The sequence below is a fragment of the Bolinopsis microptera genome, chromosome 3 (genome assembly GCF_026151205.1).
Source record: "Bolinopsis microptera isolate Bmic1 chromosome 3, MBARI_Bmic_1.0, whole genome shotgun sequence".
NCBI classification, from domain to species: domain Eukaryota; kingdom Metazoa; phylum Ctenophora; class Tentaculata; order Lobata; family Bolinopsidae; genus Bolinopsis; species Bolinopsis microptera.
In genome coordinates this window covers 16,580,656-16,605,219 of record NC_087074.1, presented here as the reverse complement: position 1 = coordinate 16,605,219, position 24,564 = coordinate 16,580,656, and the positions used below count along the sequence as shown (strand labels likewise).

Sequence of the window (24,564 nt, the reverse complement as noted above, 5' to 3'; positions counted from 1 at the left end):
CCAACCAGCTCAAACAGTCCAGATATAAACCTATACTCACCCTAACGAACTAACCCCCCCCCCCCCCTGTATAGGAGGCTGCAACTAACCCCCCCCCCTGTATAGGAGGCTGCAACTAACCCCCCCCCTGTATAGGAGGCTGCAACTAACCCCCCCCCCCTGTATAGGAGGCTGCAACTAACCCCCCCCCCTGTATAGGAGGGCTGCAACTAACCCCCCCCTGTATAGGAGGGCTGCAACTAACCCCCCCCCCCTGTATAGGAGGCTGCAACTAACCCCCCCCCTGTATAGGAGGCTGCAACTAACCCCCCCCCTGTTATAGGAGGCTGCAACTAACCCCCCCCCCCTGTATAGGAGGCTGCAACTAACCCCCCCCTGTATAGGAGGCTGCAACTAACCCCCCCCCCCTGTATAGGGAGGCTGCAACTAACCCCCCCCCCTGTATAGGGAGGCTGCAACTAACCCCCCCCCCTGTATAGGAGGGCTGCAACTAACCCCCCCCTGTAAGAGGAGCTGCAACTAACCCCCCCCCCCTGTATAGGAGGCTGCAACTAACCCCCCCCCCTGTATAGGAGGCTGCAACTAACCCCCCCCCCTGTATAGGAGGCTGCAACTAACCCCCCCCCCTGTATAGGAGGCTGCAACTAACCCCCCCTGTATAGGAGGCTGCAACTAACCCCCCCCCCTGTATAGGAGGCTGCATCTAACCCCCCCCCCCTGTATAGGAGGCTGCAACTAACCCCCCCCCCCCTGTTTAGGAGGCTGCAACTAACCCCCCCCTGTTTAGGAGGCTGCAACTAACCCCCCCCCCCCTGTATAGGAGGCTGCAACTAACCCCCCCCCCCTGTATAGGAGGCTGCAACTAACCCCCCCCCTGTATAGGAGGCTGCAACTAACCCCCCCCCCTGTATAGGAGGCTGCAACTAACCCCCCCCCCCTGTTTAGGAGGCTGCAACTAACCCCCCCCCTGTTTAGGAGGCTGCAACTAACCCCCCCCCCCTGTATAGGAGGCTGCAACTAACCCCCCCCTGTATAGGAGGCTGCAACTAACCCCCCCCCCTGTATAGGAGGCCGCAACTAACCCCCCCCTGTATAGGAGGCTGCAACTAACCCCCCCCCCTGTATAGGAGGCTGCAACTAACCCCCCCCCTGTATAGGAGGCTGCAACTAACCCCCCCCCCCCCCTGTATAGGAGGCTGCAACTAACCCCCCCCCCTGTATAGGAGGCTGCAACTAACCCCCCCCCCTGTATAGGAGGCTGCAACTAACCCCCCCCCCCCTGTATAGGAGGCTGCAACTAACCCCCCCCCCCTGTATAGGAGGCTGCAACTAACCCCCCTCCCCCTGTATAGGAGGCTGCAACTAACCCCCCCCCCTCTGTATAGGAGGCTGCAACTAACCCCCCCCCCCTGTATAGGAGGCTGCATCTAACCCCCCCCCTGTATAGGAGGCTGCAACTAACCCCCCCCCCCTGTATAGGAGGCTGCAACTAACCCCCCCCCCCCCTGTATAGGAGGCTGCAACTAACCCCCCCCCCCTGTATAGGAGGCTGCAACTAACCCCCCCCCTGTATAGGAGGCTGCAACTAACCCCCCCCCTGTATAGGAGGCTGCAACTAACCCCCCCCCCTGTATAGGAGGCTGCAACTAACCCCCCCCCCCTGTATAGGAGGCTGCAACTAACCCCCCCCCCCCCTGTATAGGAGGCTGCAACTAACCGCCCCCCCCTGTATAGGAGGCTGCAACTACCCCCCCCTCCCCCTGTATAGGAGGCTGCAACTAACACCCCCCCTGTATAGGAGGCTGCAACTAACCCCCCCCCCCCTGTATAGGAGGCTGCAACTAACCCCCCCCCCCTGTATAGGAGGCTGCAACTAACCCCCCCCCCCTGTATAGGAGGCTGCAACTAACCCCCCCCCCCCTGTATCGGAGCTGCCAAACTAAACCCCCCCCCCCCCTGTATAGGAGGTGCATCTAACCCCCCCCCTGTATAGGAGGCTGCAACTAATCCCCCCCCCCCCTGTATAGGAGGCTGCAACTAACCCCCCCCCCTGTAAGGAGGCTGCAACTAACCCCCCCCCCCCCTGTATAGGGAGGCTGCATCCATACCCCCCCTGTATAGGAGGCTGCAACTAACCCCCCCATAGGAGGCTGCAACTAACCCCCCCCCCCTGTATAGGAGGCTGCATCTAACCCCCCTGTATAGGAGGCTGCAACTAACCCCCCCCCCCCCTGTATAGGAGGCTGCAACTAACCCCCCCCCCCTTGTATAGGAGGCTGCATCTAACCCCCCCCCCCCCTTGTATAGGAGGCTGCATCTAACCCCCCCCCTGTATAGGAGGCTGCAACTAACCCCCCCCCCCCCTGTATAGGAGGCTGCAACTAACCCCCCCCCCCCTGTATAGGAGGCTGCATGGCACATGGGTACAAGTTCTACGAGAGCTCCCTTTCTCACCTAGTAGACTCGCTAGTCCAGCTACCTGACGTGCCATGGAAACAGATACAGCGCATTATTGCTCTGTGTCCACGGGTAGACATGTCTCCCTGTACCGTCTCTCTTAGGTGAGCTAGTCGTTCACATTGAAACATGTTATTTTAATCAGATTCTTTTGAAGAATATGGAATCAGTCTAGTTGCGATGGCAAGTATGCTACTTATCTAAAGTATTTGTTATGTTTCCACTTCACTAACGTAGTATCTTCCCTCAGACAACACATTGCTGTGTGCGCTTCAGCAAGCTACTTGACGCGGTCAGGAGGGAGCCACCATGACAAACTTGGGATCTACTTTATCTCCCTTGTCAAGTGTATTCCTAAACTTCACTGGAACTTGTCCAAAAACCAGGTTAATGTTTAATGTTTAATGTGCTCGTTTTCGGGATTTTACTTCTTCTTTTCTTTTCTACACTTTACATTTAGGAGATGGGATGAGCTTCGACTGTGTTTTTTGTGGATACATATCACTATTCACTGTGCCATAGCGCCTTTTAAGTACTTACCCCCGTTTTAAGCACTATTCAATACTATCCCCAGATAAAGCTAGAGGAGGAGTATGTAGCGTTCCTGCTGTGCAGTAAGATATGTAACACTCTGTTACAAGTAAACCAGAACAAGGAACAAGTCTACTCGTCTCTTACTGAGTGTATACAGACACTACTCGGCACTGTCCTCAACATTGTGAGTATTACTCGGCACTGTCCTCAACATTGTGAGTACTACTCGGCACTGTCCTCAACATTGTGAGTATTACTCGGCACTGTCCTCAACATTGTGAGTACTACTCTGCACTGTCCTCAACATTGTGAGTATTACTCGGCACTGTCCTCAACATTGTGAGTACTACTCGGCACTGTCCTCAACATTGTGAGTATTACTCGGCACTGTCCTCAACATTGTGAGTACTCGGCACTGTCCTCAACATTGTGAGTACTCGGCACTGTCCTCAACATTGTGAGTACTCGGCACTGTCCTCAACATTGTGAGTACTCGGCACTGTCCTCAACATTGTGAGTATTACTCGGTACTGTCCTCAACATTGTGAGTACTACTCGGCACTGTCCTCAACATTGTGAGTACTACTCGGCACTGTCCTCAACATTGTGAGTATTACTCGGCACTGTCTTCAACATTGTAAGTATTACTCGGCACTGTCCTTAACATTGTGAGTACTACTCGGCACTGTCCTCAACATTGTGAGTACTACTCGGCACTGTCCTCAACATTGTGAGTACTACTCGGCACTGTCCTCAACATTGTGAGTATTACTCGGCACTGTCCTCAACATTGTGAGTATTACTCGGCACTGTCCTCAACATTGTGAGTACTACTCGGCACTGTCCTCAACATTGTGAGTACTACTCGGCACTGTCCTCAACATTGTGAGTATTACTCGGCACTGTCCTCAACATTGTGAGTACTACTCGGCACTGTCCTCAACATTGTGAGTACTACTCGGCACTGTCCTCAACATTGTGAGTATTACTCGGCACTGTCCTCAACATTGTGAGTCATAATAAGTTATCAGCTACTCTTAAAAATTAACATTATAAAACATGGGCCACCGATCATACTACGGGTTTCAATTGGGTTTCAATTGTAAGATCGTATTTTAGATATCATTTTAAATATATTATATCATTGTGAACAAAAAGTTGAACCCCCAATTTTAGGACCTGGTAAAGGAGGGAGACAGTGAGAAGTTGCTGAATTTCTCAGCCCCTTCTCTTCTGGGCCTGATTGACGGTATGGGCAAATATCTTCAAGATAATCCAGGTACGATCACTACCATGTTATATTTTACTTTGTATTATTTTACTTTACTATTCTTACTGGATTATGCTAATCACGTGTGCGCAATCGTTTTTGAAATAAATACAACTGATTGATATAAGTTGTTGTCTAAAAGGTATGATCTGTTGTCGATTATGATCCTTTTGAGTGGATAGCAGGAGATGTAAGGACATTTGTATAATAGAAGGAAATATAAGCAACGCACTATCTAACGGTAATATTGCAGGATCAGTATGTGAGCAGATAATCTCCCTAACAACCTCCTCCCTTCTGAACTTGCTAAGAAGTGACGAGTTCACTATCTTAGCAGACACGTGGCTCTCTATTTCCAGGTCTCATCCTCCGCATCCTATGGAGACACTCCCTCACAAGCTCCTTAATAAACTTCTTCAGCTCTTCAGGTACCTTCATTTCACTTTCTATTGAGGAAGATGTAATATTGAACGTAGTCAACCGATTTTATATGTAAATAGGCAAATTAGTTGAACGTAGGTATCTAATTCTGTTTGATGTTATAATTTCTTCAATTTCAGAACTCAGATCGATTCGATTGAAGACAAAGATCTGCTTTTGAGCATATTCACAGCTATTCAAGCTTTTATTGATGTTGAAAATGCTCGGATGTATCCAAAGTTCAAGCAACAAAATATAGGTAACCCAGTTTTAAATTAGATACGTCTTAATTTTGAACGATATTATCAAATTAACAGAGATGAAACGATACTATTTAAAATAATCTGACTATCCAACTCCCTTTCTAACCCCAGCTCCCTCCCCAGTATCTCGGTCAAGTTGTGTGAGTACAGCTGCTATCTCGGCTCTGTGTGAGTGTCTGGACGTGACAACACTGCTTATAACCGAGACATTTGTTTATCAGCACTATCAGAAACTGAACAACCTCTTCAACACCTCTGTTAACCTCAAAACTCCTGATCTTCTGCGAGTTCCTCTTCGAGTGAGTCACTCTCTTAAGGGGGCAGGGGGGGTGGGTCTTCTTAACACAACGTCATATTATTGTTCATGTTTGTTAGTTTGTTAGTTTGTTAGTTAGTTTGTTAGTTTGTTAGTTAGTTTGTTAGTTTGTTAGTTTGTTAGTTTGTTAGTTTGTTTGTTTGTTTGTTTGTTTGTTTGTTTGTTTGTTTGTTTGTTTGTTTGTTTGTTTGTTTGTTTGTTTGTTTGTTTGTTTGTTTGTTTGTTTGTTTGTTTGTTTGTTTGTTTGTTTGTTTGTTTGTTTGTTTGTTTGTTTGTTTGTTTGTTTGTTTGTTTTATATTGTTCATGTTATCAGGAGTCCTCACTCCTCATCACTAGAGCATTATATTATTATTCGGAGCAACATTTTCAAACTAAACTTAATTTGGCGTCCTCTAGCCCCTCCCTCCCCCAGGTAAGCTGTCCTCTAACCCCTGCCTCCCCCAGGTAAACTGTCCTCTAACCCCTGCCTCCCCCAGGTAAGCTGTCCTCTAACCCCTGCCTCCCCAGGTAAGCTGTCCTCTTACCCCTCCCTCCCCCAGGTAAGCTCTGTCCTCTAACCCCTCCCTCACCAGGTAAGCTGTCCTCTAACCCCTCCCTCCCCAGGTAAGCTGTGTATCCTCTAACCCCTCCCTCCCCCAGGTAAGCTGTCCTCTAACCCCTCCCTCCCCCAGGTAAGCTCTGTCCTCTAACCCCTCCCTCGCCAGGTAAGCTGTCCTCTAACCCCTCCCTCCCCAGGTAAGCTGTGTATCCTCTAACCCCTCCCTCCCCCAGGTAAGCTGTCCTCTAACCCCTCCCTCCCCCAGGTAAGCTGTCCTCTAACCCCTCCCTCCCCCAGGTAAGCTGTGTATTCTCTAACCCCTCCCTCCCCCAGGTAAGCTGTCCTCTAACCCCTCCCTCCCCCAGGTAAGCTGTGTATCCTATAACCCCTCCCTCCCCCGGCCCAGGTAAGCTGTCCTCTAACCCCTCCCTCCCCCAGGTAAGCTGTCCTCTAACCCCTCCCTCCCCCAGGTAAGCTGTCCTCTAACCCCTGCCTCCCCCAGGTAAACTGTCCTCTAACCCCTGCCTCCCCCAGGTAAGCTGTCCTCTAACCCCTGCCTCCCCAGGTAAGCTGTCCTCTTACCCCTCCCTCCCCCAGGTAAGCTCTGTCCTCTAACCTTAACCCCTCCCTCACCAGGTAAGCTGTCCTCTAACCCCTCCCTCCCCCAGGTAAGCTCTGTCCTCTAACCCCTCCCTCCCCAGGTAAGCTGTGTATCCTCTAACCCCTCCCTCCCCCAGGTAAGCTGTCCTCTAACCCCTCCCTCCCCCAGGTAAGCTGTCCTCTAACCCCTCCCTCCCCCAGGTAAGCTGTCCTCTAACCCCTCCCTCCCCCAGGTAAGCTGTGTATCCTATAACCCCTCCCTCCCCCAGGTAAGCTGTCCTCTAACCCCTCCCTCTCCCAGGTAAGCTGTGTATCCTCTAACCCCTCCCTCCCCCAGGTAAGCTGTCCTCTAACCCCTCCCTCCCCCAGGTAAGCTGTCCTCTAACCCCTCCCTCCCCCAGGTAAGCTGTCCTCTAACCCCTCCCTCCCCCAGGTAAGCTGTGTATCCTCTAACTTCTGCCTCCCCAGGTAAGCTGTGTAAAGAACATAGGTCTGTTAACCAACAGGTTCCCTCTCTTTGTAGACGACGCTATGGAGATCTACAAACAGATGCTGTTTGGTCCGAGTACCAACTTATCACTGTTACACATTGCTAGCTGTCTTGAGCCCGTCTCTAGGTCAACTGCTGATCATCAGTCTTCTAACTTCCAGGTAATTATCTTGCATGAGTAAATTATCTAATTCAATAGAGGTTGTAGAAGTAATTATGACGGATAGTTCATTTTATAATCGTTCAGTAATGATTGTAAACATAGTATATTAGACACTAATAAATAACAGCGCAACAATTATTGAAGAAATAGTTGTTACAACAGATTGTTTATTAAATTATCGTTAGATAATGATAGTAAATATTAAGCAAACATTAAACAACATCATGATTCATACCCTTAATAAACAGATCAATTTGAAAATCCTGTTGCTCGTAGGGCTGGCCTAACAAGTTTGTTGTATTAGCGTCGTTAGACTTTAAAGCCTTTCATTTAACAGAAAGTCTGTCCTGACATAATATTATGTTCATTACTATTATATTTGCACCATAATTATAAAGATTTAGGCGGAAATATAAAGCTTGAATACATAAAACGTCTCTAATAATCAGGCAATATCGCTACTCCGATTTGTCCATACGAAGATCAAGGTTCCCCAGGTTTGTTACTCTGAGTTCCGGGTAAATGTTACCTTGGTTACCTTGTTCCTTTGATGTACCTTCTTGATCCTGACTTTTAACACTTTCTTTTTTTTCACATTCTGGTTTGGGAGTTTGTGGATCTCGCTCACACTTGTTTTTCTAGTTTGAGTACGTTGTCCGATTGTAATGAATCGGTTACTTGTTCTGCTGGAAGGGATTCTCACTCGTATCCTCACGTGGGAGCTACAGCATTCCTTCTTAAACATCCTCATTGCCTCTGATTTAAACCTCTTCATCCTCAAAACATACACTAGTGGGTTAACTAGCGAGTTTAGAGAAACCGTGATAATATAATTCAGCAACCAAATATATTTCTGTAGAAACTGGTTAGAATTGTCACCATCAAGGAAATCTTTACCTCCAAGATACACTGCAACAATGTATCTGGTATAGTTGAGGAAGACAGGGAGGTTGAATATGATGTAGACGAGTGTTACGATGATGATGGTGATGGTTGCTTGCCTCTTCATCTGGGTGATGACTGTAGAGCTTCTGGTCGTACGGGATGAAAATATCATTAGTACAGTTGAGGTAACACAGCTGGCAGTTATTGGGATTATTGGGAAGGCTAGTTGAAGAGTGGAGAATGTTACATCTGATATCTGAAATAGAAGGAGAAATAAAATATTATTTTAATTTTAAACATTTTATTGATTTTTTACGGAATCAGATAGCAAGCTGTATTAGATGGTTATCAAATTATATACCATAGCCAAGTTCACCATTATACCTGATATTTGGTATTGTTAATCTGGTTCCAACAGTAGCCGTTATACCTGATATTTAGTATTGTTAATCTGGTTCCAACAGTAGCCGTTATAACTTATACCTGATATTTGGTATTGTTAATCTGGTTCCAACAGTAGCCGGCCTCCTTCTCAAACCGATAGTTACTGTGCCCCAGAGCTACCCCTAGCAGTTGTCTCCCCATCAGAAATACTGCATAACAAATCATACTACCAATAACAGTCCTTCTCTTCACATTGACAAGGGGTTTAAGCAGGTGGAAGGTTCGGAGGACACTGAGACAGAAGACTAGGAAGACAGTGTAGTAAGGGATAAACTCCCAGGTAATACCCCAAACTGAGCAAAACGCTTTGTTTGAGAACATCAGACTGTTTCTGTTACCTGCTAGAGTCAAGCCTGCGAGAAAGTTTAGTTAATAGTTATCTTTAATTATGGAGTGTTATTCGTTAATTTGATAATAAAAACAACAAGTTCTTGAACTAAAACAACAACAAAAATAACTACAAGAACGACTACAAAAACAACCGCAAAAACAACTACAAGAACAACTACAAGAACAACTACAAAAACAATTACAAAAACAAGAACAACTACAAAAACAATTACAAGAACAACTACAAGAACAAGAACAACTACAAGAACAACCACAAGAACAACCACAAGAACAACCACAAGAACAACTACAAGAACAACAAGATCAAGAACAACCACAACCACAAGAACAACTACAAAAAACAACTACAAAAACAACTAAAAAAACAACCACAAAAACGCGATCTTAAACTAAGGATTCTCCTTTAAAAGAAGGTTGAAATAACAAATAATATATAATATATATAATAGTGATACGAACCTACAGGAAGAACCATAACGCATGTAAGAATATCAAGGGCAGAGACTGCAATGTAAATGCTTGTTGAAATGTAGAAATTGTTCCTCAGAAAATACTTGAGAGAGATCACATTAGCTGGTATGCCTACAACAAAACAAAAGAAACAAATCCCAGCAAGAATCGAATCAACAGAGTGCATCACCGACAAATTATAGGTTAAAAAGCCAGTGCGACTGGAGCTAGAGGCTAAAGCTGGAGCTAGAGGCTAGCGTTTTGTGCCCGCTTTGGAATTTGTTCAGTCATGCTGACAAATTATCACGACAAAAAGATGCAATGTGCCAATATTGAACACTGTGAGAATTATATTTAAATTGAGCAATAGCCAACCCAAATGTGTCAGCTTTAATGTTTGTAATTATGTTGTAGGGAAAATCATAAATTTGAAGATTACTCTAAGTATGTAATTATTGTGTCCAAAACTAATTCGAATAGATGAAAAGTAGAATTGTTTAAAAACATTTTTTAAACATGAGGTCCGCCCTCTGTCCTCTGAAATAATTTATAAGTCGATTAATCAATTCTTTTGCCTGAGAATCGTGCACGTTCCATAATTGTGTTTTGAACGAATTAAAAGAATCCGTAATTAAGAAATTATAAACGAAATAAAAAGATTAAATGAATAAACAGTATCAGTAACAAAAATCTTCGAAGGACATTCAATTAAACTAGGGTCTCAAATAATATAAAGTCTCAAACTTCCTGGTAGAGTCTCATACTTCAAATTTATCAGTTGCTAAGACAATTAACGTGTTTACAAGTACAGTCAATTACAATATTGCAAATTAAGGGTTTCTACTGTTCTGCAGTTCTGTGGGAAAACAAAAGTTACATTTTACTAGTGTTTCTGCCACCCTTCTTTGTGAGCATCTTCAAAGCTTCAGCTCTAAACGTCTTCATCCTCATGAAGTACACAACAGGGTTAGCCAGTGAGTTGATAGCCACTGTCATTACAAACACAAGCAACCAGATATACCTCTGTAAGAAGACACTAGTGCTGGTATCACTAGCCAGGAAGTCCTCCCCAGTGAGGTACACTGCTACAACATACCGTGTATAGTTGATAACAGCAGGGATGTTGAACAGGATATACACAAGAGTGACGAGGATAATGGTTATTGTTGCTTGTTTCTTCATCTTGGTGGCAGAGGGGGAAGTTTTGGTGGTTTTAGTGGAGAGAGTGATTGCTAGTGTTGAGGCTATACAGCTGACTATGATGGGTATTATGGGGAATGTAACTTGTACAGCAGAGAATACCACGTCTGATACCTGAGTCAGTGGTTTGGTCATGATTATAATAATATAATATGATGACGATTAGAAAATAGTTAAAAATTTACTAAAGATATGAAACATCTGTCCTTTAATCTCGATATGGTGGCCTCTCGCCCCCAATGTAACTCTAACTTGAAGAGTGAAGACATTTAAATATGCTTGTAATGGTTGTAATACTGGTTACCTGATAATCTTGGTTGGAAATGTAGTTCCAACAGTACCCAGAATTCTCATCAAACTGATAATTACTGTACCCCAGAAAAACTCCCATAAGTTGACGTAAGATCAGGAAAACTGCATAAGCAATCAGAACACCCACCACACATTTCTTAGAGATAGTAGTGAGAGGCCTAAGAAGAGCGATAGTTCGGAGGACACTGAGACAGAAGACTAGGAAGACAGTGTAGTAAGGGATAAACTCCCAGGTGATACCCCAAACTGAGCAAAACACTTTGTTTGAGAACATCAGACTGTTTCTGTTACCTGCTAGAGTCAGACCTGCGAGAAAGTTTAGTTAATACTACTACTACTACTATACTACTTAATAATATAATAATAATAATATCTATAATTAATCTATAAATCTATAATTATTGAATTTCAGCCCCTAAATATTCAACTGGATGAATATTTACTCATTAAAAAAGTAATATTATGGTAAAATAAATGTCTTCCATATTTTCAAGTCTTTAAAAGAATTTGCAGACACTAAAAAGCCTCATTAATATCTTAATATGAACAGTTGACTAACCCACTGGGAGTACCATGATGGAAGTGAAGGTATCTAGAGTAGTGACTGCTATGTAAATACAGGTGGGGACTGTGTGTGTCTTCCTCAGGAAGTACCTAAGTGAGATTACATTGGCTGGAGTTCCTATAGCAAAGCAAACGAAGCATACAATTGCTAGCGCTATATCTGCTGTGTTCATTGTCTTGGAGTAATTTGTTGTTAAAACATTTTCGAAGTATAACAGTCAGATAATAATAACAATTAATTAATAATACAAATAATGTAAAGTATATTCATAAATCATGCCAATGATATTGAGAGAACAGATTCAAACACAGTGAGATAATATGTTGACCAGATGTAAGAGAGTTAAAAGCAACATACAGAGCTTGGTTTAGACTAAAAACTTGCTTTCTGGATAATTTTAATATCATATTACATTTTCAACCAAAAAAGGGAATTCACGAAATACCTTTCAATAATTTTGAATGTCTCACAAATTTGCGTTCGAGATTTAAAAAACTTAATTAAAACAGCTGAAGTTATCAAATGTTTTACAACTAATTGATAGTTAATTAGTTAATATGCAAGCGAGTAAGTTATTGGGTAACCCTGGTACAACAGTGGTTAAAGTGCCGTAGTGGTACTACCAGGGTAAAACAAGTGGTGACATAAATCTGATTGACATCACTGTGCTCAATCTATTTAACTGTAGTGACTAGTCCTGTATATTAAACTGAAGTACACCTGTTTAAACGCACTGACGCTGACGCTGTTATGACTTATACAACCGAATGCAATTGTGTTAAGAAAGAAATGCAATCGGAGAATGGTTTATTTTGTTCCTTCTTGTATCTCGGTAACAGGTGATGAAGCTGGTGATTGAACGGCACTCCTTAGCAAATATGTAGTATCTACATTCTTTAGAAACTATGCTATCTACTCTATGTAATATTACACGCAGATACAATTATTTTACCCTTATTTGGGCATAAACCGACCATCCTATAACCGAGTTACTAACTCTTAAAGGTTAACATGAGGAACTATTTACTACAACCGCTAAAACTAAACAGTTATCACATCTTTTGCAAAACAATACTAGAACAAGGGAATCGTCAGATAATTAAGAAACAAATAAACGAGTCACAGAACGAACCACTTGTTGGTCTACAAAGGTAACTTTGTGGTAAGAAAACGATTGGTCTTGACCCACGGAATGGTTAAGTAAACATTTTAAACTAATTAGTAATTCCTTTTGTAAGCTATTAGGTTAATCAATGCTGATCCTTCTACTCCATAGTTAAAATAAACAGTGGAAATCGATTTCGGTTCGGAGGGAATTTCCAACATATCGGAGAGATTGTTAAGAGATGATACTGCAACAACAACAACAACAACAACAACAACAACAACAACAACAACAACAACAACAACAACAACAACAACAACAACAACAACAACAACAACAACAACAACAACAACAACAACAACAACAACAACAACAACAACAACAACAACTACATAGTCCCAATAAAACGAGAGTCGAGACCAAGGTGGCCGGATGTAGAAATAACATCCCAGCATACTAGGCCATATTATTACCTATTAAACTAGTTAACATGGCAGTGATTTAAGGGACCCCCCCCCCCCCCCCTGCCGGCTGCCCCCTTAATAAGATCTGGTTACTCCGTCAACCTTGCACGTTATCTTTTAGTAATGGACACTAATAAGCAGTTACATCACTTCTTGGAGAGTAACATGGGAGAATGCTGTTAGTTATTTTAGGGTTCATTATTTATAACCCAGTTCTCAGATATGTTGAATTGTTCTCTACTCAGCAACTTATCAAGCCGTGTTAATTTAACCAAACCCAGTATAGTAACTATAGTAACTAGATAGTAACCATAGTAACTATAGTCACTATTGTTTATAACCCAGTTCTCAGATAATATGTTGAATTGTTCTCTACTCAGCAACTCATCAAGCTGTGTTAATTTAACCAAATCTCTTATCTTCTCATGATCTTCCAGAAAGCTGTTTAGTGTTTACCCGTACAGTTGTCATGAGAATTAACACGTATTCTTATCTTCAGAGAACAGCCTACATGCGACGCAGTAACCGTCCCAAAGCAGAGAACGTGTACACGACGAGTCTAGATACCCTTCGTAAAGCGATAATATCTAGTTTAATATCGGTCATATCAGCTGTTCATGAGACAAATCATCAGCTATGTCAAGGTAACTATAAATACTATATAGTAACTATAGTAACCATAGTAACTATAGTAACTATTTATGTCAAGGTAACTTATCTCCATCCAATTTAAAGTATTTTATCAGGTGAATTATAAACTGTGATTTGTGGATGGATTGATTACCACTAATCTGTGAAAAGCGTGTTCACTTTATAATATATTGGGCGGTTAATAGGGCGGTTTTTCTTATGTTGTTGTAAAGCCAAGTTTAAACTTTGTGAAGTTGTGATAAGCATCTAATGAAATATTTACAGGTTTTCTGTCGAGTGCCAGCAACCAGTTGCTGATAATTGGAGACCAAGACAATCAGCTTGTTATCTCCAATAATGCTGTCAGAGTACTTGGTGCTATCGCTACTAATCTCTCTGATTTTGAGGTTCGCATTTAACTAAATCAGTTTATGATCATTTTTCTCATATCACCTATCATATATATAAATTTGGATGACAATATAACTGTCCTCAATTCAAGCGTCTCCAAATTTATTACTTCAAATCCTCTCAGACGGTGAAGATGGTGATACAAATATTCCGACACAAGATTTGTAACCCACCCTCCCATCTGGACACCCAAATGATAAAGCAACTAGGTGACATACTGCTGTACGGTAATGATAAGAGCTATTCTGAGGTGCTGTCTCTTTTCATGCACATCTCTAGCAAGGCCTTCCCTGAGTCTAAATCCAACAAGGTAAAACATTCAGGTTTTGAAATATATCATGATAAGTGTTAGTTGTTTCTGTTCGATATTTCGCGTATCAGTTGTTTCTTTTCATCTGTATTTAAAGTGTTTATAACAATCTGGTGAGGTTATAATGCTTTATAACATGATATAATAAACAATCCCGTGACTTATAATAATATGATATTAAAATAAACAATCCTGTGACTCACCTCCGCCAACCTAGCGTGTCAGAACACTCAGCAACACCTACAAGACTAAAACCTCACTGACCGACAAGGAACCGACCAGCACTATATCTTACATTTCTTTGCCCTCAATAACTAGCAGCAGCAGGAACCAGGTAATTCATTGTATATGACAGACACTGTCACGTCGGCCAGATATCACACATTCTGTGTGATTCCCTGAAGACTGGGTGTGAAATCTTAACTATTTACTAGCCGACATTGTCTTTTTATATGATCAAAGTACACTTATTTTCGCGCGCACGCGCGTTTACGTACGTAAACAGTATGTAGATCCGATATCTGCTGTGTCCCTGGGTAGACCGGACCATCATGCTATGGTTGATCTGAAGATGATTCATGTAACATTTTCACCCGACCAACGTAACTCTACAGACAACGACACATCGTTACAAGACTGCGACAGTTAGATACAAGACCATCAAACAATTCCATCGCTCTTTATCTTTACAGGTTACATACTGTGACACTGTGACAGTTTTAATGTTTACTGACAAACTTTTAATATCTGTCTAAAATTCAGTTCGGTATATTTTACTGAACGTTTCGCTCGATGTAATGACTTACAGCACAGATTTTCAGCCGAGAACTTGCCTAAAAAGGTTAAGATACGAATCAAAATTTTATTCAGGATTTTTCTCGCCCGAGACTATTTAATTCTCTGAGCAGCAAAAGCAACGATTCCCAATACAGTCCATTAACAGAAATAGAAAGTGAAGTTGTGAGTTAGTAAACGCTGAAATTTGTTGGAAAAGAATTGCCCATCGTTTTTGTATTCCCTCCATCAAATATGCATAGTTTAGTGTTCGGGTTGTTATTATGTAGAAGTAGATTTGTATATTATTGTTGAGTGTGCTTCCTTCACCGTACTACATGACATTAGTTTGCTGTACTATGTAAAATGTATTGGACGTGCAGAATAACATTTGTAGTCGTGAACTGCTGTCTTTATAAATGTTCATTGTGTCAGTAAAAATATTGTACAGTTTAGAAACCCTAGAGGTGTCTGGTGGTTTCAAAGCGACTTGTGAAATCAACAAATCAATTCGGACTTTTGTTTTTTCTTACTCCCTCATATAATGCAATCCCCATTCTCCTAACACCCCCAACACTCCTAACACCTTCCTAACACCACCAACACTCTCCCTATAATACCCCAACACTCCTAACACCCTGAACACTCCTAACACTCCTAACACCCCAACACTATCATAACACTTTCATAACACCCTCAACATCCTTCTAACACCCTGAGGTGAACACTCCTAACACTCTCCTTACACCCTTCTAACACACACAACACTCTCCTAACACCCTTCTAACACACACAACACTCTCCTAACACCCTTCTAACACACACAACACTCTCCTAACACCCTCCTAACACCCCAACACTCCTAACACTCTCCTAACACCACCAACACTCTCCTAACACCTCAACACTCCTAACGCTCTCCTAACATCCCCAACACTCTCCTTACACCCCAACACTCTCCTAACACTCTCCTAACACCCTCAAAACTCTCCTAACACCCCAACACTCTCCTAACACTCTCCTAACACCCTTCTAACACACACAACACTCTCCTAACACCCTTCTAACACACACAACACTCTCCTAACACCCTTCTAACACTCACAACACTCTCCTAACACCCTCCTAACACCTCAACACTCATAACACCCCAACTCTCCTAACACTCTCCTAACACCCCAACACACTCCTAACACCACCAACACTCTCCTAACACCCCAACACTCTCCTAACACTCTCCTAACACCCTTCTAACACACACAACACTCTCCTAACACCCTTCTAACACCCCAACACTCTCCTAACGCTCTCCTAACATCCCCAACACTCTCCTTACACCCCAACACTCTCCTAACACTCTCCTAACACCCCAACACTCCTAACACCTCAACACTCTTAACACTCTCCTTACATCCCCAACACTCTCCTAACACCTCAACACTCCTAACACCCTCAAAACTCTCCTAACACTGTTCTAACACCCTCCTAACACTCTTATAACACCCAACATTCTCTTAACCCCAACACTCCTAACACTCCTAACACCCCAACACTATCATAACACTTTCATAACACCCTCAACACTCTCCTAGCACCTTCCCAACACTCTCCTAACACCCTGAGGTGAACACTCCTAACACTCTCCTTACACCCTTCTAACACACACAACACTCTCCTAACACCCTTCTAACACACACAACACTCTCCTAACACCCTTCTAACACACACAACACTCTCCTAACACCCTTCTAACACACACAACACTCTCCTAACACCCTGTGGTGAACACTCCTAACACTATCCTTACACCCCAACACTCTCCTAACACCCCAACACTCTCCTAACACTCTCCTAACACCCCAACACTCCTAACACCTCAACACTCTTAACACTCTCCTTACATCCTCAACACTCTCCTAACACCTCAACACTCCTAACACCCTCAAAACTCTCCTAACACTGTTCTAACACCCTCCTAACACTCTTATAACACCCAACATTCTCTTAACCCCAACACTCCTAACACTCCTAACACTCCTAACACCCCAACACTATCATAACACTTTCATAACACCCTCAACACTCTCCTAGCACTTTCCCAACACTCTCCTAACACCCTCAACATCCTTCTAACACCCTGAGGTGAACACTCCTAACACTCTCCTTACACACACAACACTCTCCTAACACCCTTCTAACACACACAACACTCTCCTAACACCCTTCTAACACACACAACACTCTCCTAACACCCCAACACTCCTAATACTCTCAACACTCTCCTAACACCCTTCTAACACACACAACACCCTTCTAACACCCTGAGGTGAACACTCCTAACACTATCCTTACACCCCAACACTCTCCTAACACCCCAACACCCTCCTAACACCCCAACACTCCTAACACTCTCCTAACACCCCAACACACTCCTAACACCCCAACACTCTCCTAACACCTCAACACTCCTAACACCCTCAAAACTCTCCTAACACCTCAACACTCCTAACACCCTCAAAACTCTCCTAACACTGTTCTAACACCCTCCTAACACTCTTATAACACCCAACATTCTCCTAACCCCAACACTCCTAACACCTCAAAACTCTCCTAACACCCCTAACACCTTTCTAATACTCGCATAACACCCTCCTAACACTCTCTTCACACTATCCTAACACCCACCACACTCCTAACACCCAACACTCCTAACGCGAACGGCCAACACTCCTCACACATAACACTCCTAACACCCAACACTCCTAACGGGGGGGTTGCAACGACCATTAATGTCAGTAGATGGAATTTTGTCAAAACTGACATTGTCATTAATGGTCATTAATGGTCATTAATGGTCAATAATGGTCATTAATGGTCATTAAATAATTGAAATTCTGAACTATCTTGGAAGCAACATGTCCAAGAAATTTACAATTATGATCACTTTGTACAGTATCACTTCTACAGTATCACTTCTAGATAAAGTTTCTCACAGCCCCCTACATAGATTGCCAGAGTCTCGTTTGAGAAAACGAATTAATATTCGCCTAATAGAGGCTCGGACCTCGGTTTCGGAATGAGTGCCAAGCACCATTCTGTTATACGTTGGTAACTTGTCTTGCCTGTTTGCTTGTTTGCATTTGACTTAGTATAAATGCTTGTTTGCAGTTGACTTAGTATAAATGCTTGTTTACAGTTGACTTAGTATAAATGCTTGTTTGCAGTTGACTTAGTATACATGCTTGTTTGCAGTTTGCGTGGATTTGAATTGTATTGATTTCCTTTATTTGTGTTGATTGCTTTTGATAATTTGGATTTTCAATACCTCCTCACAGTACCTTCTATGCCATCGTCGAACATTGCCATGGCAAGTATTTCTCAACTCTGGTATAGGGCTGCTTTTAATCTAATGGTTTGATGTTACGATTTACTTTAATTAAATAGTAATTAGAATATTTTAAGCGAATGCTGAATCAGTTTCTTTTACTTATTTGTATGAAAAGTCCTACTTGAATAGTGACAGTGATTTAATTCGTGCGAAGGCCAACCGTGTTGCATTGCAGTTTTCCGAACTGTACCCTGGTGATGATGAAAGAGACTTGAGGAATCAGATAATGAGTCAGATTTCGTCGCACCAGATAGTGAAAGTGAAGACAAGGATCTTCATGACTTAGTTACTATAAAAAACAAGAAAATGAACACAAACACCGCTATTACGAAGTTCTGTAATTTTGGTAAGACGATATTTGGAAATAAAAGTCGGAGATCGAAATTTTTTGGTACCGGCTGTTTCGAGGGTTCTGTGCCATACCAACCGGGCTGCAAAAATTCTTCTAAGCCCTGTCAACGTCGAACAATTCGAAAGGGCGACTCATTAAGTGCTACCTTTGTTCCAAAAAAGGCTAAACGTCCCCTTCGTTGCCTCGGTACCATCTTATCAATGAGTGTCTCTGCTTCAAAAAAGGGCAACTGCAGATCTAGACGAATTCCTGCCGCATCAATTTGTCCCTATCATGATGACAGTGCTCGATTTTGGGTCAAAACTGCCGAAGGCAGAGTATTGAACTGTAAACGAATTGTTCTATCTAATCCTAGAAAAAGATCAGCTTTTTTGTTGTCCGATTCAGACTGATGACGATGTATTTCATGAAGTGCTAAAGTTGAATAAGTTCATCTACTGTGTAATTACTATATATAATCGACTAGCATAATGATTTGGCTAAAATATAAATCTTGATATGATATAAGAACGGGAACGAAGTATTTAATTTTAATACCCGTGTTATTATTATTTTATTATTGATTGTTATTTTACTATTGATACGATCTGATACTCCTAAATTACCCTTTGAATTATTATTATTGATAACTATAAGTCACCAACTGTTATCTGGTTTAAATCCCGTGGCCGCAAAATTTGTTCTTCATTACATTCGAACTTAATAAATGTAATCCCTAACTCACTCTGGAATCCACTCAAGTGATATTCTGGAAGGTCTGCCTAACCACGGAAGATTCTATTCTAAGTTTTCTCTTTCGAATCTCTAATTGTAAATGTAAAATAATAACATATACTTGTAGTTAGTTAACTTAAGGTAGGGTCTAAGTGATGCAGGCGTCCGTCCTTTTCGCTCTAAGAAGTGCCGGAAAAAACATGACCATTAATGTCAGTAGATGAAATTTTGACAAAACTGACATTGTCATTAATGGTCATTAATGGTCATTAATGGTCATTAATGGTCATTAATGGTCGTTGCAACCCCCCCCTCCTAACATTCAACACTCCTAACACCCTCAACAGTCTCCTAACACCCTCAACACTCTCCTAACACCCCCCCCCCCCCCCCTAACACTCTTCTAACACCCTCAACACTCTCTTAACACTCCTAACACCTCAACACTCTCCTAACACCCCCCTAACACTCTTCTAACACCCAACACTCTCCTAAACCCCAACGCTCCTAAAACCTCAAAACTCTCCTAACACCTTTCTAACACCCTCCTAACACTCGCATAACACCCTTCTAACACTCTCCTAACATCCCCAACACACTCCTAACACCCCAACACTCTCCTAACACCCTCAACAGTCTCCTAACACCCTTCTAACACCCACAGGACACATCAGAACACCACGGATTCAGACACTGCTCCTTCACGGTGATCCGCACTCTGGAGAAAGTGTGCTCCAAGTTAGACAACCCCCAGAGACTACAGGACCTGATACCCTGGCTGCTGGAGGTGTTCGTGCAGCGGAGTCTCGAGATGCAGAAAGTGTGTGAGAGGGAGAAGTCTACGCTCAAAGATCAGGCTGGAAATCTGGGTATGTACTAAGACCCCGGCCCCCTTAAGTGCTGAACATGATCGGGATCCCGGTCGGGATTTGGCGTTTTGCCCGGAATATTAGCCGGGATTTTTAAAACAGAATTTCGATCTTTTTAATCCAATTTAGCTTCAACTTCATATTTTATTACTTTGATTTAGACAAATGAAACGACTGTTAGGAATCGAACTAATCGAAATGAAAATCGAAACTCGAAGGATTGATTAGATTTCAGGCTCATCTTATCCGAAGATATGCTTAAGTGAAACACCGAACGCATATCGCAACATATCAATTGCCACTCATGAAAGATATTTTTATTTTATGACTTTATATTTTTCCTGCATAAAGGGAATGAAGATATCTGAGTTGAGGAATGACAAGAATTTCTGGTGGGGAGGGGGATAAGGGACCGTAGGGAAAGTGGGGCACGTGGGAATGGGGCATTTGTGGGGTAAAATTGTGGGACTGTAGTGTTGTAAATCTCTCTCACAACAGTCCTCGCCCAGTGGAATCAGCCCAGTTAGGGGTTAAAGCCGTCCAGAGTTTAACTTTAGGTACTTACCGATAGGGATGCAACTCGGAGGTTTCTTGGTTGGGACAACTAGACCGTTCTGACAAGTTGCCTTGTTGCCTCCCTTGTTGAGGGTATCAGCTGAACAAAAGAGTGTCATCTCAGTGCCATCCTTGACTGGCAACATCGGATCTGTTTTGACGCCTTTCCATGCTGAGTTTAGAGCTTTGCATTCTTCATCTGAAACGTAATTAAGTAATAGTGCGAAATTTAGGAAATATAGATAAAAACTGTAAGCAATTTCTCTTCAATTACTCCTTTCTATTTCGCTTATTTAGTATTCCATAGAAATTTGTGGTTATTATCATGTTGCCCCCCTCCCCCAAATCCCCTCATGTTCCCCAACCTGGTCTGCAGTTGCCCCCCCTCCCCCAAATCCCCCAATATTCCCTAACCTGGTCTGCTGTTGCCCCCCCCCCCCTCCCCAAATCCCACATGTTCCCTAACCTGGTCTGCTGTTGCCCCCCTCCCCCAAATACCCCATGTTCCCTAATCTGGTCTGCTGTTGCCCCCTCCCCCAAATCCCCCATGTTCCCTAACCTGGTCTGCTGTTGCCCCCCCCCCCCTCCCCCAAATCCCCCATGTTCCCTAACCTGGTCTGCTGTTGCCCCCCCCCCTCCCCCAAATCCCCCATGTTCCCTAACCTGGTCTGCTGGTTACCGCTATCTCATTCGTTTTAAACTTAACACCGTCAGTCTGCTCTAGTTTCACCCTATCTCCACGTTTCCCATATGAACCTGCACATGCAAGAAGTAGTTTTTGGTTAGTAGTTTTTGGTAGTTTATAGATAAACAGAAAAAGCTATCCCATTTCTTCAGGAATGTTTTTGGTCTACGTTACCTATCCCACAGAATGTTCTATAAATGGGTGGGCCAAGTTACGTAGACCAAATCATTTTATCGGAAATAAGTTGAGCCAAGTAAGTTGTTGTAATATGGATCCTAATGACTTCTAGCCACAGAATGAAAAAATGAGCCAATTTGGCCCATTGTTGCATGTGCAGGTTCATATTTACATTTACATGATACATGTGATAGGTTGTACACTGTGAGATTATACACGTCACAATTCCCCTCACAGGTGCTACAGTCAGTCTCAGAGCATGTCCACGTCTGTTTAGCTACTCCGTTACTGCTGTAACGGATCACTTTTTCAACACAGTGGCCTTTGTCCAGGATTAACTTAAGCCAGACGACACCGTCAGGATCAGGTAGAGAATAAGTCGTCAGGTCCAGGTCTATCGCGTTTTTAGCACCATTCAACTCCTCGTTATTATCCAAAGTGCCGGATAGTTCAGCATTAACCGGTATTATCTCATCAGCTAGTCTTTGTCTTGTCGCTGAAACATTCAGAGAGTTTATATTTGGAAATTAACTATTTTAATGTTTAAACAACGTTAACCAAATGTTTTTGTCGGTACTAAAGTAGAACCTCTTACACCGGGCCCTAATGGGGCATATGAGACACTTGACAGGTCAGTCGAGAGGCTACAGATACTGGGGATTAGGTTCATGCGAACCTATATACCGGTCACTTTAAGTTTCCTCGAGAGGCCCGGTATATAGAGGTTCCAACGTATCATTATCATTCTCAATTTAATAAATTATAACATTTAACAAATCATAACATGTTAACAAATCATAACATTTTAACAAATCATAACAGAATCCGGGATACTGTTATGATTTGTTAAATACTGAATATCCCAATTATCATGGAAACTTACCACCAGACGCCGAAACTAAAAGAAGAACTAGAACCAACGATTGGAAAATTTTGTAATACTCCGCCATTACCTCTAGATGTGAAATTTTAATCTTATTTTGGCAAAAATCGTCAACTTCAAGGTAGATTTTTTTAACAGGAATCGGAGAAATATAAAATAACTGCGATGAAAAAGTATATATAAGAGGGTTGCCCACATGCCACAAAACATAAGTCAGGTTCCATAGGTTTGACTATATAAGAGGGTTGCCCACATGCCACAAAACATAAGTCAGGCTCCATAGGTTTGACTATATAAGAGGGTTGCCCACATGCCACAAAACATAAGTCAGGCTCCATAGGTTTGACTATATAAGAGGGTAGTAACATGGGCTAGTAACCATAGTAACATAGGTTTGACTATATAAGAGGGTTGCCCACATGCCACAAAACATAAGTCAGGCTCCATAGGTTTGACTATATGAGAGGGTAGTAACATGGGCGAGTAACCATAGTAACATAGGTTTGACTATATAAGAGGGTTACCCACATGCCACAAAACATAAGTCAGGCTCCATAGGTTTGACTATATAAGAGGGTTGCCCACATGCCACAAAACATAAGTCAGGCTTCATAGGTTTGACTATATAAGAGGGTTGCCCACATGCCACAGGTCCACAGGCACTATTAAGACGAGGTTTGAAAAGCAAAGCCAGCTTTAATACTAAGGATTGAGGGGCAGCCATACCAAGTTGCTCTCTAGACAATCCGTATAATTATTCAAATCGTCCTAAACCTTAACCTATCACATTAGATTTAGGGGACCAAACCCGAGTCACATAGACCATTACTCATTCTATACTGTTGAATTATTTATTTGTCTACTAAACATTCTCGCCCCGGTTCTAGACTCTTATGAATTAAAGAAATTTTCTATCTTCCTACTGAACATAAGAATAATGCACACCAAATACGGAGCGCCCTTTAGCAGCAAATCAGTGTCACATGGACCATTGCTGATAATGCACATGAATTATTTAGTTTTATTAAAATGTTAGTTACTGGGTCCGTGTATTTGAAGTAGAGAACACCAGGCTTTATTCAAGATGCCTTGCACAAGTTGTTGGGAAAGGCATGATATCTTAGCATGGGCTAGTAACCATAGTAACATGGGCTACCAACCATAGTAACATGGACTAGTAACCATAGTAACATGGGCTAGTAACCATAGTAATATGGGCTATTAACCATAGTAACATGGGCTACTAACCATAATAATATGGGCTAGTTACCACAGTAACATGGGCTAGTAACCATAGTAACATGACTATATGAGAGGGTAGTAACATGGGCGAGTAACCATAGTAACATAGGTTTGACTATATAAGAGGGTTACCCACATGCCACAAAACATAAGTCAGGCTCCATAGGTTTGACTATATAAGAGGGTTGCCCACATGCCACAAAACATAAGTCAGGCTTCATAGGTTTGATTATATAAGAGGGTTGCCCACATGCCACAGCTCCACAGGCACTATTAAGACGAGGTTTGAAAAGCAAAGCCAGCTTTAATACTAAGGATTGAGGGGCAGCCATACCAAGTTGCTCTCTAGACAATCCGTATAATTATTCAAATCGTCCTAAACCTTAACCTATCACATTAGATTTAGGGGACCAAACCCGAGTCACATAGACCATTACTCATTCTATACTGTTGAATTATTTATTTGTCTACTAAACATTCTCGCCCCGGTTCTAGACTCTTATGAATTAAAGAAATTTTCTATCTTCCTACTGAACATAAGAATAATGCACACCAAATACGGAGCGCCCTTTAGCAGCAAATCAGTGTCACATGGACCATTGCTGATAATGCACATGAATTATTTAGTTTTGAGGCTCCACCATTGCTGATAATGCACATGAATTATTTAGTTTTGTTATAATGTTAGTTACTGGGACCATGCATAGTTTGAGCGTGTATTTGAAGTAGAGAACATCAGGCTTCAT

At 42.5% G+C, this 24,564-nt stretch overlaps 2 protein-coding genes across 18 annotated transcripts in view; one reads left to right on the top strand and one right to left on the bottom strand.

The window, feature by feature from the left end:
- The window catches only part of LOC134812705 (POU domain, class 2, transcription factor 2-like), a 1,142,226-nt gene that overhangs the window by 763,790 nt on the left and 353,872 nt on the right, over positions 1-24,564 (bottom strand). The window lies entirely within an intron of this gene.
- The window catches only part of LOC134812700 (phosphatidylinositol 4-kinase alpha-like), a 75,131-nt gene continuing 52,936 nt past the window's right edge, over positions 2,370-24,564 (top strand). For 10 of the 17 annotated variants that reach the window (XM_063820222.1, XM_063820217.1, XM_063820216.1 and 7 more), the window contains exons 1-13: positions 2,409-2,561; positions 2,708-2,843; positions 3,032-3,175; positions 4,168-4,270; positions 4,515-4,689; positions 4,822-4,940; positions 5,068-5,243; positions 6,868-7,050; positions 7,502-7,549; positions 13,328-13,472; positions 13,744-13,865; positions 13,994-14,179; positions 20,072-20,276. In XM_063820222.1, coding sequence (XP_063676292.1) covers positions 2,413-2,561; positions 2,708-2,843; positions 3,032-3,175; positions 4,168-4,270; positions 4,515-4,689; positions 4,822-4,940; positions 5,068-5,243; positions 6,868-7,050; positions 7,502-7,549; positions 13,328-13,472; positions 13,744-13,865; positions 13,994-14,179; positions 20,072-20,276 — 1,891 coding nt within the window. In that variant the 5' untranslated portion in view covers positions 2,409-2,412. Of the gene's footprint in view, positions 2,562-2,707; positions 2,844-3,031; positions 3,176-4,167; positions 4,271-4,514; positions 4,690-4,821; positions 4,941-5,067; positions 5,244-6,867; positions 7,051-7,501; positions 7,550-13,327; positions 13,473-13,743; positions 13,866-13,993; positions 14,180-20,071; positions 20,277-24,564 lie in introns of all 17 variants that reach the window. The other 7 variants (XM_063820221.1, XM_063820220.1, XM_063820219.1 and 4 more) reach the window with 2 other exon arrangements.